Source organism: Poeciliopsis prolifica, unplaced genomic scaffold (genome assembly GCF_027474105.1).
Source record: "Poeciliopsis prolifica strain line A6 unplaced genomic scaffold, Auburn_PproV2 SCAFFOLD043, whole genome shotgun sequence".
In the NCBI taxonomy this organism is placed as follows: Eukaryota; Metazoa; Chordata; class Actinopteri; order Cyprinodontiformes; family Poeciliidae; genus Poeciliopsis; species Poeciliopsis prolifica.
Window position 1 is genome coordinate 453,271 of NW_026562418.1, and position 13,748 is coordinate 467,018.

Here is a 13,748-nt window from a genome sequence, read left to right on the forward strand (position 1 = left end):
CACATCTGATGCAGGCTGCTCTGCGCGTCCGCCACAAGTTTCATCGTTGCAGAGTTTTTACACTTCACAAAAGATTTCCTCTGAAATCAAACGCTCTGCTAAACAGTTTGGGATGTAATTTGGGCCAAGTGTGCTGCCGCACAAACTGTGTCATAGTTCTCAGAGCATAATTTATCAACTATTTACAAGCAGTTTAGCTGTTCTGTTGATCTAATGACTAATGATTGATTATCTGATTATTTTAGGGTTGGCATTCAGATTAAATTTTTTTCATCTCTAGTTGAACAATCACAAGCTGTTGTCGGTTCTGCTTTAGGGTGAGATATTAGTTCAAAGTCAACCCTTGTATTTTGCTTTGTCACCAGACCTACGATTAGCTTGTGGAAGAAAGGTTAAAACTGTAGACGTCAGCCACAACCCCTCACACCATCAATGTCAGCGATACTGTCCCATCTGTAAGATGTTTAAAGGACAAGGACGAAGGACAAGCCACAAAAGGAGTATCAAGCTTCTGGATAGCAAAGTATTTCTCTGTAGGAATTTACAGAGAGTTGAGACTTAGCAGATAACAGGAAGGCTGGATGCGAGAATGCCAAACCTGCTCTTTCTCTCATGGCGTTTAAGTGTCCACTTTTGTTGGACTCTACCAACAGCAGGAGTCTTTTACAAATATTACTCATGCTAGTGACAAACATGTGTTGAGAATATTTAACTGTTTTTGTTCTATCTCTTTTAGCTAGTTGCCAAACTAAAGCTAAAGAAAATCACATGTTAGGAAATGACTTCAAATCTAAGGTTAGAGGGTATGACACACTAGGGAACGGCCTCTCTAGGGCGTAGCTTAGACAGGAAGTTACCAACTTCCTGTCTAAGGAAGTTGGTAGTTGTCCTGAACTACCAACATTGAAGTGCTGTTAGTGATCATAGTAATAAAAAGTAATAAAAAGTTACACCCATTAAATTTACTGCAGCGTTTAAACGCCTCCCTTCAGCCTGGCTGCATGTCAGAGTGTGATTGGTTCCTGACCCTGAATGAAGGCCTCTGCAGCCCAGTCACACACACACACACACACACACACACACACACACACACACACACACACACACACACACACACACCCACACACACACACACACACCACACACACACACACACACACACACGCACACGCACACACACACCCCCCCCCACACACACACACACGCACACACACACACACACACACACACACACACCCCCACACACACACACACACACACACACACACACATACACACACACACACACACACACACACACAGTTCACCCAGTGAACAGCAGTGGATCCTCAACTTGGACCTGGTTTTAATTCTGTACAGTAATATTCATAAGGAAAGGCTTTTGGTCAAGTTTCCAAAAGAACTTGTCAAAAAACCTTTACAGGAGAACCGATTAACTTTTCAATTGATGCCATTGTGTGTTTGCAGAAAAACAAAGGAAGTTACCAACTATTGCTTGTTGCCATGTTGTCCTGTTGCCTCCTAAAGGTTGCATGAGAAATGGACCAGCTGTATTTTTGTATTGATAAATGGAGTCACTGACTCTTCTTCAACATCATACATCAAGATCTAAGCAAGAAGAATATGTCATTCTCCACACATGCTAATGGCTAATGTACGATGCATAGGGCAGCTAAACATGTGACATCCATCATAATATTGTTTTGGTTGTAAAATATTTGTGAGATCATCTAATCACTGATTCTAAAGGCATCCTTAAAATGTGAATTCTGTTATTTTCTTATATTTTCTACAGTAAAACAGACTTTATATTGACTTCCACTCATTTTAGTAACTATGTTTATGCCTAAACCTGACGCCACCTTACTAGTTGTCTATTCTTAGCCCTTACCTTCACCAAAACTCAATTCACGCCACACCTGCAAAAAGAACCCGAAGCCACTTTCCACAGGTTACAGGTTTCTCACGGTTTTGACTTATATGTCACACTAAATCTTCACAGTTCATCAAACATATTTTAATACCAGAAAATAATAAGCCAAGCTGACAAAACAAGCAGTTTTGAAGAGACTTTATTGAGTGACAAAGCATACTTAGTTATTAGTGAATGAACTGTGATTATTCTGATTTTTTTGATCGTCTGAGTTCAAAACCCAAACGGCACATCTGACCTGATACATTATCCACAAGTAGAGAAAACGTGTGACGACTGAATGAACAAGGTATAGTAATCATGCTGCATTAAGTTCGTAATTTCAAAAAAAGCAGTACGTTGAGAAAAGATGAAGACAGTGTTTTCGTTGTTCAGATGTCCTTCAGGCTTTCAGCTCTTTGTTCGATTTGAAACCACTTTGGGGGCCAAGCGGCTTTGATGCTGGGTCTGTCCTTCAGGAGGCTGTAGTATTTGGCCAGTTTGGGGTAACGTCCTGCAGACAGCCTAAAAAAGACCAAGAGCCAGTCTCAACGCTGATGAGAAAGATCTGTCTTTCATCAAACATCGAATGTAATTACATACCCATAACGGAAGGCGTAAGCAACGCTTGGAAAGACGACAACATCGGCCAAGGAGAATCCTCCCGCTAGGTAGCGGCCTGCAGCCACCTTAATTCACAGAACACACAAAAACGTCAGCGAGTAACTAGTGACTTTCTCCATGTCTTTCTGTGTGCGGTGCTCAAACCTACGTTCTCCAGGTAGCTCTCCCAGAGCTGAAGCTCGGTGACCAGATTGTCCTTGTTTCTCTTCAGAGCAGAGTCATGGCGCTCTCCTTCGGGGACGTAGAAGTCGTAGAAGGCAACCAAGTCTGAAACAACCAGTGTTGATGCTATTATTTCTGTCCTTAGCATTCTTCAAGCCAGCATGGTAGCAGCTGTGCACATGTATGAATGGAACTAACCTAGTTTCTCATTTAGAGTGAGACCCTCCATCATACGTTGGTACATCAGAGCTTGCTCTGCGGGGCTGTCGGGGATCAGCTTGTTGCCCTGAGACTTGAACTGATTCTTTTACCGCAGGAGACAAAAACAAACACAATCATAAGAACTTTATTTTCTAACAATGCATGTAGGATGTTCACTATGAACTATGCTTTACCTCCAGGTACAAACACGCTCCAACAGACTGATTGATTATGATGTCTCCATGTTTGAAGGCAGGAAGCTGGTAGGAAGATGTTGACAACGCAATAATGTCAGCTTGGAAAGTTGATTAAACGGATACATTTAGAACCACTTTGCTAAGCGCTGGGCTAAAGGACTTGGGATGTAAAATGATACAAGTGTCTCCAGTGGGACTGGGACTGCTCTGAGCAGAACTATATGGAACCCAATTAAACCATGACCCAGTTAATTGAACTGGACAATTTTATGTTATAGGTATTTTTCCAAATACCTATAACAAGCAAATACCTATAACAAGCAAATACCTATAACAAGCAAATACCTATAACAAGCAAATACCTATAATAAGCTTGCTTTAGTGTTTATTCAAACACTAAAGCAACATGTTAAGTTGAAGAAGATTTAATTGCAGACGAATGAAAATACCCGTTGTAGTGCAGGAGATATCTCTATGTCAAACAGGTCAGCCATATTGGAATTTGTGGTGAAACCTTCGTATTAAAAGGGCCTTATGGTTTATTTGTTAGTCTTTAAACGTGGGGCAGCCTCACTTAAAATATACCAGGGAGAAATGTAGTAATATTTCTTCCTTAAAGACAGAAATAAACTGAACACCTGTGGTGTAGAGCTGTTCCTGTAATTTTAGCATCTAGTTAGAAGAAACTCATAATACACCAAAAATACAGAACATTTGGAAACTCAACTTTCCATTTATGTACTTATTCACCAAAGGAGCTTTTGTACCCATTTGTGAAAATGACTGAATTGTCCAAATTGGCATTTTTTAAAAATTAGTTTAAGCAAAAGATTGCTATTGGGTTGTATTGGTTTGTTTCTGGAGAATTTTGCTTCTCATTAGCAGAAAATGAACAAAAACACATCACACATTTTCATTTGTAACTCCATTCTAAATTATTATTGAGAGCCACGTCACTGTAGGAACAGTGTGAAGAACAACCATGTTCGGGTCAAAACACAAAGCTTTTTGTGAACTGGAACAATCGCAACAAGCTGCAGTCGGTTCTGTTTTAGAATGAGACGTAAGTTCAGAGTCATGATCTTGCGTTCTGCTTTGTCATTGCACCTGCAATTAGGTACCAGAGGAGAGGTCACAACTGTAGACTTTGACCACGCCCGTCCTGGCAGAAATTTAGTTTGAAATCTTAAAATTTAATTTGAAGATTTAGAACATTTGGAAAAGCACCAGCTTTTCCAAATGTTCTAAATGCTACTTGAAAAACTTTTTCAAGCAGCATTGAGGTGTGCACCCACCTGTCCTCTGGGGTTGATTTCCAAAACCTCTTTAGATTTATGCTCCTCTTTCTCAAAAGACAGCAGTTTTTGTTTGTACCCCTGCAGTTTCTTCTCCTCCAGGGTGATCATGAGGCGCCAGCAGGGTGAGGACCCGGACCCCCACAGCAGATACATCGACTTCGCCATGGCTCAACACAGACCTCAGTGCTCCTGTCAGGGAAGCGTGGTCAAGAGCGGCCGAGCAACTCCCACTCTCCAGTGTATCAAAAAGGCGGGCGTTCAAAGGCCCACATATTAGTTAATGTCTAACTCGGAGGCGAAAGAAGGGAACAGAAAGAGGAGGTGAACATTCATTTGCTTTTTTATTGCAGAATGTGTTTAACACGGCATTTCAAGTGAAAAGAGTCCAAACTGCGCTCCGCGTCCTGCGTTCAGGTTCAGACCCGAGTACAATGCAAAGCACAGAAATCAAGACGGAAAGCTCCAACACTTCCTCACTCCAACATTTACAAAAAAAAAAAAAAAAGACAAAGACTTCTGGGACGGACGCATTTTGTCATGGGCTTTCTTTACAATTACAATCCACAGAAACTCCCATTTTTCTCACAGACTATAATACAAGTTTCTACAAACTGTCTACGAACTGCAGGAAGTTTCACCTGATGAGGGCATTTACACATTTAAAGCAGAGTGCCCTGCGTGTCCGCTACAAGGTTCATCATTATTTTTTTTGTTTGTTTGTTTGTTTTTTCATGAAAGAAGTTCCTCTGAGATTAAAACACTCCTCCGTTTCAGCACAAGAGAGGATTCATGTCAGTTAAGGTGCAAGACGTCAGAGCTTTGCGAAATAAATACTGTCAATGTGACACCTCTGAGCCACCGTAGCTAGGATGGTGCGTGCGAAGGTACAGCATTGTCCCTTTTTTTATGTTTTAAAAAGAAAGGCACTCATCAGCCTGAAAACCTGTCATAGTCCTATTTCATATGAACAATACTTTCTCTGTTGTTTTTGTTTTTTTCAGGGAGATCACCTGGATTCTGGTTCAAAACAAACAAAAAAAACTAATTAAAATTCCTACCGACTGCTTTACAGCAAAAAAAAAAAAAAAAAATTCACAGCTTCAATGAATCGGAAAAGATCCCTTTGGATTTCTTTAAAAGAACTTTGGAAAGATCCAAGACGTTGAATTCTTTATAGTACCTGCGTGCGACAAAGAGATTTTTAAGCTAGTCCTCAAGGGAACACGTCTTTCTTCACCTCCGTTTCCTGCTTCTGTGCTTCAAACACAAAACAAGCACTCAACACACACACCGTCCCGGTCGGCAGCGTCTTCACTCAAACACATTAGTAGCAGCTGGTGCAAAACCCGAAGGGGCTGGTGGGCTAAAACTCTAAAGGCTGACATGGGCGTCTCACGCTGGCGACGTTTCCACAGCAGTGGGGACAGGATGGGGTCGGGGGTCAGGGGTCGCGGTGAAAGGGAGGTTCATGTGTCTGGAGAATCGGTCAAGCCCAAAGCGAGAGCTTCTTCTGGTGTAAGGCCGTTTTTGAGAGTCCGCCTCACTGCAAAAAAGACAAAGAGAGGAAAAAAATATATACCATGTCATTGCACCTGCCATTAGCTACTGGAGAAGTCAGAACTGTAGCCTTTGACCCCACCACCTTTATTAAAGCTAACCGTATTTACTATCAGTAAGATATTTGAAGTGAAGTCAGATGAGCCATAAAAGGTTATGACAAGCAAATAGGAAAGTTGTAGAGTAAGACCATCCCTTAGATTTGGTTGTAAGGTTAATATTGTATCTCGTTATGGATTCTTTAGATTTGGTCAAATCTAAGGAAATCTTCAGGCGCTGTCCCGTTTTAAGCTTGTTTTCTCTCTGCTTATTTCCTTCCAGTTCTCCACTAGTCATTTTCTCTGAGCTACAGTTATTTTACCTGTGCCATGTCTGCCCTGCCCCCTTGTGTCAAGATTCACTGATCTCCTTTCTCTCTCTGCTAATTCCAATGTATCTCACTTCCTTCATTACTATATCTGTCATAGATCAGAACAAAATGCATTCAGGAAAGTGAAAGACTTGAAGGCCGAGCCGTGCAGAGACCTTTGGAGGGCAGGGGCTCAAAGTTAAAAAAGGGAACACAGAGGGAGCAGAAACGTTCGGAAATGTCAGAGCAACATTGAAATTCGGTGACGTATTGATGAACCGAGCAGATATTTGGGACTCACACATTTACATTCTCCCCTAAAAATGTACCAAATTACATAGTGTCATTTAAATCAGGAGGAGCGCGACAGATGAAACATGCATGTTGTCGGTTAAAATACCGTGTAACACGCGTCATCAGAACGACAATCACTGGGTTTTTTCCCCTCTCACAAACATTAAATTGGACACAGTCATTACGTATTTTTAGATTGCATCATATGATGTACTGCAATACTAGAAAGTACACATTTTCCATTTATTTAAATACATTGTATTATAAAGTAAGTTGTTAATAATATCTTAATTATTGCTTGTGTCAAAAAACTGACTAAAATTGGTACCCGGACGTCAAAGTTTTACAAAACTTGACCACGACACTTTTGATTGGCACATCTCTGCTGTTCCAGTCTGATTTATAGTCAAAGGTTTTAAGACAGACAGGAAATGAGCGGCGTAGTTTGGGTCGTACGTGATTTGCGGTTGGCTCTGGATCTCCTCCTCTCTCTGGGCTGCGTTCTGGTTCCCGGACCCTGGGTGGCCGAGCGCACAATGCGCTCCATGATCTCGTCCGCAGCGTCGTCCCCACAGGCTTGCGTGTCCTCCACGGCCGATGTCCACGCCTGCACGGTGCGACCTGCACCAAGAGATGGCAAAATAATGAGAGGAATAAATAGAGAGAAAAAACTTGCTGGTAAGTTTTTCCCATCTTATGGAGGATGAACAGATTATTTCAGGCAACTGAATTATCCATTCTCTCCTCTCCTTCCCACATAACGTTGGGGAAGGGTTAGGGTTAGGTTTCTAGTTGCTGTAGTGTACGTAGCAAAACACTGAGCCCCTTTTCTTCAATATATAGCACATTGTTATGATTTAGCACATTATGTTTATGACATGACAGCTAAAAGCTGTGGTATTCATAGGGGTGAGCGGTTTTTCTGGCCGGGATTCTGGGTGTTACAACGTGTCGGACCTCCGCCATTCCCTCACCTCCTCTTCCCGGCCGAGATCTGGTCCTGGTCCTGAGACCCGGCACTCCGACGGCCTCTTTGTCGCTCCCCGTCAGGCTTGTTCTCAGCACAGCCTTCATGTGCTCGTGCTCTGCAGCATCCTCAGTGTGGCCCAAACCCTGGGGCTGGTCGCTGTCCTGCCCACTAGGGGCGCCGTTGTTGCTGCAGCTTGAACCATTGCGACCGCACTGCAGCGAATAGAAGTTCAGAACCAGAGCTCAGAAGTTGGCTGACTGGGAAATGTGTATTTTTCTAAGTTAAATCATGAAGGAGACCAATTCAACTTTAATTCAGATGTTAGGTAAAAGTGATCCAGGAAAAAAGGTTAGGGTATTAATGTCACACAAGCATGCACACAGGCTGGCGCACGTCTCAATACCTCTCGCTCTTCTTCATCATCAGACTACAGGAGGAAGAAGGATTTAAAATCAGAGAGAAGCAGGGAGAAAAGTGAAAATCAGAAATTGAAAGGGAGCAAAAGAAAGAAAAAAAAAAGAGCTGGGAGTGTTTGAGGATGTCCGTTTGCGCGCGCGTGTGTGTGAGGCGCTCACAGGTGCGTTCATGTCCATGATCATCTTGCCCCGGGTTTTGTTGCGCTCCCGGTGGTCGGCACGTTTCTGCTTCTGCTGCAGCACGCGGTCCCTGGTGGTTCTGTACTCCAGAGCGAACTCGCTGAGGATTTTGCTGAAGCGGTTGACGCTGATCTCCCTCACGCTGTAGGCCGGATGGCCCAGGTACAACAGGAAGGAATGGAACCTGAGCAGGGAAAGGCGAGGGGAACCCACGGCAACGGTTTACAACACGAAGAGGAGAAAAGTACAATGAGTGTCCTATTTGAACCAGAGCTGGAGCAATTAATCCCGATTAGTCATGATAAATCAGTTATTGACAGAACTGTTAATTATGTTTTTAATCAATTACTTGTCGAGTGGAGTGCTCAAAAACTGAAAAGAACCCTATACCAAAAATACACACATTTTGCATTTAAGTGGCACACTGATTTAATCAAGAAATGCTATGATGTCGCACATTAGGAATACAATTTTTACTTTCTAATTTGTAAGAGAACGTAATTATTTGTTTGTTTGCATATTTCAGTGAATTTCTAATAAATCTGTAGGATGTGCCATTTTTATCCAAATAGCCGATTAATCCTCAAAAAACAACTATAGATCAACCGATAACTAAACAAACGTTTAGCAGCTGCTCTGATTTAAAGAGACAAACAAATTCTATCACAGTCCTAATTTGTTCAGGATATTTTTTTTTAGCTAAGAATCTGAAAAGTGTGGTCTGCATCTGTATCCAGCTTCTTTTATTGAACAGACAGGACCTTCGTGGGTCCCTGTAAATCCCGCAGCGTAAACCTGCCAGGCGGCGCTACCTGTTGATTAGCCGGCGGTGAACGATCTTGAGGATGATGATTCTTTCAGCACAATCTTTGAGGAAGTCAGACATCTTCTGCTTCAGCTGGGGCTTCATCTCATGCTTGGCGATCACCTTGAGGTGGTCCCACGAAGCCTTGCAGCGACGCTCCATCTGACACAAGTTCTCCTGCAGCTGGTCGAAATCCACCTGATGGACGAGCAGCATTTTCACTTCTACGCCCAGCGAGGACGCCAGACATGACTGAACTCTGGGAACCGACTGGTTGATTTGACTTATTCGCTCAACTCTTAGAATCTGCAATTCGTGTGCTGTGAAACAGTTTTCTAAAGCCTACTTTTGCGGAGCGTGTGATGGCTCCGATCTCGGAGTAGAGGTCGGTGCTCTCTGGGAAGTTTTCCACCACGACGGAGCAGGCGTGGTGCAGCAGCGACTGCTTGTGGACCGTGTCCTTTACTTCTGGGACCTTTTCCAGGTATGTCAGCTCGAAGCCTTTGGCCTGAAAACATTAGTGGGAAAATATCAAATAACTACCTGAAAAACCTAAAAATCCTGGAAGAAATGACATTTTCAGTATTATTTTTTTCAAAGCTAATGGGTCAAATTTAAAGCATACGCGACATACTCTGCGTCACCCGTCATCACGGAAAATAATATATAATGATAAAACCATTTATATAGCTTTTTCGCCCTGTAGTTTGTACTATAAACCACCTATTTCTCATTTAGCTTAACCAATAAATAATAAAAAACACTTTTTCCTCTGGTATCATGAAAGAATTGGACCTCTCTCTGGTAAGTCAATGGGTTGTTTAGCCGTGGTTTTTATCTATGCGTCTTCTGTCAGTACAAAACATGTCTGACAGAAGCACGAATCACATCGATAGCTATTATGCTTACACTTTCCTTTTACGTGTTTACCCAAGCTAATCACTTGCATCAGTGACTTGCTCTTTCTCTCAGTGTCTGAGCCAAATAAATGACGTAACAAATGATGTTGAAGTAGTCTGGGCGCACTTCTTTTTTTTTTTTGGCTACGCTCGCACAGCAAGTCTTGACGTTTAATTTGGATTTTTTTGCTGAGATCCGATTTTTTAAATTTTTTTATGCGGTTGTTTGTAATACCAGTTTAATGCGATCAGACGTCTGTGTGAACAGTTTATGACCCAAGAGCAACCAGAATGCACAGAAGAAGAACATAGACAGGAGCGCACAAAGAAAACGGGTCGATTTTAAAAGTTCTCGAGTGGTAGAAGGTCACAAGGTCACGACAGCAAGAGGGTAGTTGATGAAAAGGAAGTACAAAATGGCCTGTGTGGCACACTGACTGCAACTATCTGTTCGGACATGTGGTGAGTGGTGTGACTGTGATGCGTTGTCCTCGAGTGACTCAAACGTCCTACAGAACATTCAAAAGTATCGATAAAGTCTGCTGGCTTCTTCTGGTGCGTGTGTCAAGTCAACGACAAAATCTGGATAAAATGACCGTTAGGACTGCAAACATAATGACAACTAGCAGATGTCCATCCACTTTAGGACCCACATATGAAAGTGTCATGGATCGGATTTTTTTTCTGGGGTGAAAATGTTCAAATGGAGTCGTTCAGACTGTCGTGAAAAAGTCAGATATAGGATCAATGTGGCCAAAACAACAACCCAAAAAAACCCATTGGATTTGGGTCACCCCACTGTAAGAACAATAGTCCTAGAGAAATGATGACATATGGTGGAAACAGACCAGAAATTACAAACTCCATCTACCAGGGTGCCAGTTTGATAGATCTCCAACCTATTTAAATAAGGAAACATTTCTATCGACTTCCTCCTCCTTATGAACTGACAGAAAATTTACTATCATTATTTTTTGTTGTGTCATGCATTTCTCAGAGCTTTTTCTCATTCATTCTGACTTAAAAAGGGTGAACTTCCAGTTTTAAGTTAAGAAAATGTAAAAAAAAAAAAAGATACGGCGTATGTTCTTTAAAAACATATTTTGTCATCGGACCACTCACGTTGACGCCGTTGAGGAAGTTTCCAATGGACAGCAGCGTAGAGAGGATGCATCTGAGAGTTTTGTTCTTCACCAGCTGCTCCATCCCCTCCTTCAGATCCTGCAGTGGCTCGGCCACTTCCTGCCAGGAGAGCAGCACGTCATTAGCGGGCCCAAACAGAACTCTCGGAAAACATGTGTTTTTACGAGTCTGCGGCTGAACAGGTGCACGTCGCCTCCCGCTACAAACCATCTGCTCTCGCTTAAGGTCATGAGAGGTCGTTCAAAGGTCGCTCCTTCGCCGTAAAATACACTGCAGGCTCGTTACCGGTGACGTGTGGGGCCCCAGGAGCAATTCATTTATTTATTTTTTATCCATAAAATAATCATTTGTACATACATTATCATATACAATATATTATTGTATATTTCGTTGCTTTGTACATGTGACAGTGCAATGACAATAAAGTTGAATTCTATTCTATTCTAAAAACAAATCAGTTCATAGTGAAATTGTATGTTTTTGATATTATAATGACAGAAATTGTTACTAGAAAAAAAATAAAATAAAAATCAGCTCCACTGAGAGGGTCCCTTAGAGGCCCTGGGGCCCTAAGCGGCTGCTTAGTTTGCTTATGCCTTGGGCCAGCCCTGACTCCACATTGCTTGAACCCTGAGTTTTTCTCATCGGCGAGCAACAGCGTCTCCGGCGCATGTTTGTTTTCCCGGCATGAGACGCCGATCATTTCAGCGGCGGCTGCGTCTCATGCGCATCGAGATGAAAGGAGGCGAAAACCTGTAAACTTTACGCGTGTCTCTTTCTCATGGCTCTCCGGCTTTGAACTGCTCCTCGCGGACGCATTCTTTGCCGGAGTAATCACCGCGCGCATGACGACGAAGGCAGGGGTGCTGCTAATAAAACGAGCATAAATTGTGATGATGTAACTATTTTGATGTTCCGCAGGATGTTGTTTCTTCCTGCCTGCACAAACAAACGGCACACATGCTGCGCACCTTCCCACAACCCTCTGCAGCTAGAGAAGTTGGCGATTTGTTTCCAATTAAGAAAATAAACAAACACTCGGACCGGATGGCACCTGGTGCAACAGATCCTGACACCCGGCAGTCCTCGCCGTTCCACTTCAGAGGCGCGTAAAGTCAAGTTGAGTTTATTTGAATGGCACATTTCAGCAACGAGGCGGTTCAAAAATGTTGATCAGTGCTCCACTTAGCAATGATCAGGTTGGGTTTCAGCCTTGACTTAAAGGAAATTAGTTTTTTGATTTTTCAGCTTCCTGGAAGTTTGTTCCCGATGAGAGGAGCATAAAAACCGAACCCTACTTCTCCTTGTTTGGTGTAACAACATAAAATCCTTACAAAATACATTGTTTGTGGTCTACTCACAGTCCCTCCTGGGCGCTGCAATCGCATCATGAAATTTTATGCCTTTTTTGGCCTTCTTGGGGTTCCATACTTGAGCAGGAAAGTCAGATTAGGGCGTGTCTCAGAATTTAGCGATCAAGTACAAGATAGATGTGATCAAACACATTATTTGTTTGCAAAGACACATGTTCACGCTCCCTGCAAAGATACAAAGTCTGACCAAATCTTTTTTGGGTTAGTTTGGAGGGCAAGTATCTTTGTGCACCGCACATAAGAAAAGACTAACTTACAAGTTACTTTTAAGCAAGATATAGTCAATAATTCAGTCAATAAATCGGTTTCGATGCGGACTTACGTTGGTGCCACAAAGTAAACGTCACCGAAATGAGCACAACTGAAGTACCTCAAGTTCAAACTAACCTTCTCCGTTGCTTCGTAGTCCATCTTGAAGGCCCACAGCTGGAGTCTGGCGGATAGTTCGCTGATGGAGGACAGCGTGAGGAGGAACTGCTCCGCTGAGCCCAGAGGAACATCTGGATTGGCCAGCTGGGCTTCCTGGATCTTCTGCTTCTCCTCCTCAGTCGGGATCATCGTCAGGAGTTTCTGCGCAACGGGACAGTGACGCATCAGTGGGCGCCTGCATGCATCTTCTTTTTGTGTTTTGGGAAAATCGCCCAAGGTTCTCACCTCTATGCCTTCCTTGTTGAGCGCGTACTCGTCAAAGTTCAAGATGGCCGTCTTGATGGTGCGCGGCGGAGGCAGGACCGTCAGGCCGATGTTGATGGCGTTGCTCCTCTTCGAATCCAAGACGATGATCTCCTGGCGCTTGCCGTCCGCCGCCGTTTTCTGAGGCAAAGGGAAGATGGAGAAAAGGGGGTCAGCCTCTGCGTTTCTGTGTCGACTTTCGCTGTGGTCCACTTTACAGGCCCGTAAGGATTCAACAACTTTTCACTCGACTGCAGCTGTTGGGGCTATATGGATACTGGAAGCAGGAAATGCCACACGTGTTTCGGTTTACGAGAGTGTTGGCATCAATTTATAGGCGCCGCTTCACGCCGCTGCATGACCATATATGACCTTTACCAGAGCAGGAGGTGATTTGAAGCTCTTAAAGGGACGAAGTCATACAATATTACCTTATAAACGTGTAACAGAGTAGCTCCCAAGACCTCATAGCCTCTAGAGGAGAGACACCAGTTCACTTACACTTGCAGCTCTACTTCAGAGTTTTATAGTACAGTGATTAACATGTTGGTAGGAAATCTACTTACACTCATCATGAGCATGAGTGCTTTAACTATATCTTTGATGCATTCTTTTTTCAGGGTGGTATCATGATGCAACTCACTTCAGGTAACCATAAAAACAAGAGCTTGGATCAAAAGTCCGCTTTTATTTTGG

At 43.0% G+C, this 13,748-nt stretch overlaps 2 protein-coding genes across 6 annotated transcripts in view; both read right to left on the reverse strand.

Annotated features, from left to right (window-relative positions):
• Positions 1-2,056: 2,056 nt before the first annotated feature.
• On the reverse strand, positions 2,057-4,620 carry LOC129376331 (glutathione S-transferase A-like). The gene is made up of 6 exons (XM_055055933.1): positions 4,392-4,620; positions 3,094-3,159; positions 2,897-3,002; positions 2,685-2,803; positions 2,516-2,601; positions 2,057-2,437 (listed from the first exon to the last, which is right to left on the reverse strand). The coding sequence occupies exons 1-6, from the start codon at positions 4,557-4,559 to the stop codon at positions 2,305-2,307; spliced, it is 678 nt and encodes a 225-aa protein (XP_054911908.1). The 5' UTR covers positions 4,560-4,620; the 3' UTR covers positions 2,057-2,304.
• A 96-nt stretch (positions 4,621-4,716) lies between these two features.
• fhod3a (formin homology 2 domain containing 3a) overlaps positions 4,717-13,748 on the reverse strand; it is a 66,969-nt gene continuing 57,937 nt past the window's right edge. For 4 of the 5 annotated variants that reach the window (XM_055055932.1, XM_055055930.1, XM_055055931.1 and 1 more), the window contains 10 exons: positions 13,035-13,193; positions 12,768-12,950; positions 10,987-11,106; positions 9,312-9,473; positions 8,973-9,163; positions 8,140-8,344; positions 7,968-7,991; positions 7,569-7,776; positions 7,051-7,215; positions 4,717-5,937 (listed from right to left, as the gene is read on the reverse strand). In XM_055055932.1, coding sequence (XP_054911907.1) covers positions 5,861-5,937; positions 7,051-7,215; positions 7,569-7,776; positions 7,968-7,991; positions 8,140-8,344; positions 8,973-9,163; positions 9,312-9,473; positions 10,987-11,106; positions 12,768-12,950; positions 13,035-13,193 — 1,494 coding nt within the window. In that variant the 3' untranslated portion in view covers positions 4,717-5,860. The remainder of the gene's footprint in view (positions 5,938-7,050; positions 7,216-7,568; positions 7,777-7,967; positions 7,992-8,139; positions 8,345-8,972; positions 9,164-9,311; positions 9,474-10,986; positions 11,107-12,767; positions 12,951-13,034; positions 13,194-13,748) is intronic. The other variant, XM_055055929.1, reaches the window with a different exon arrangement.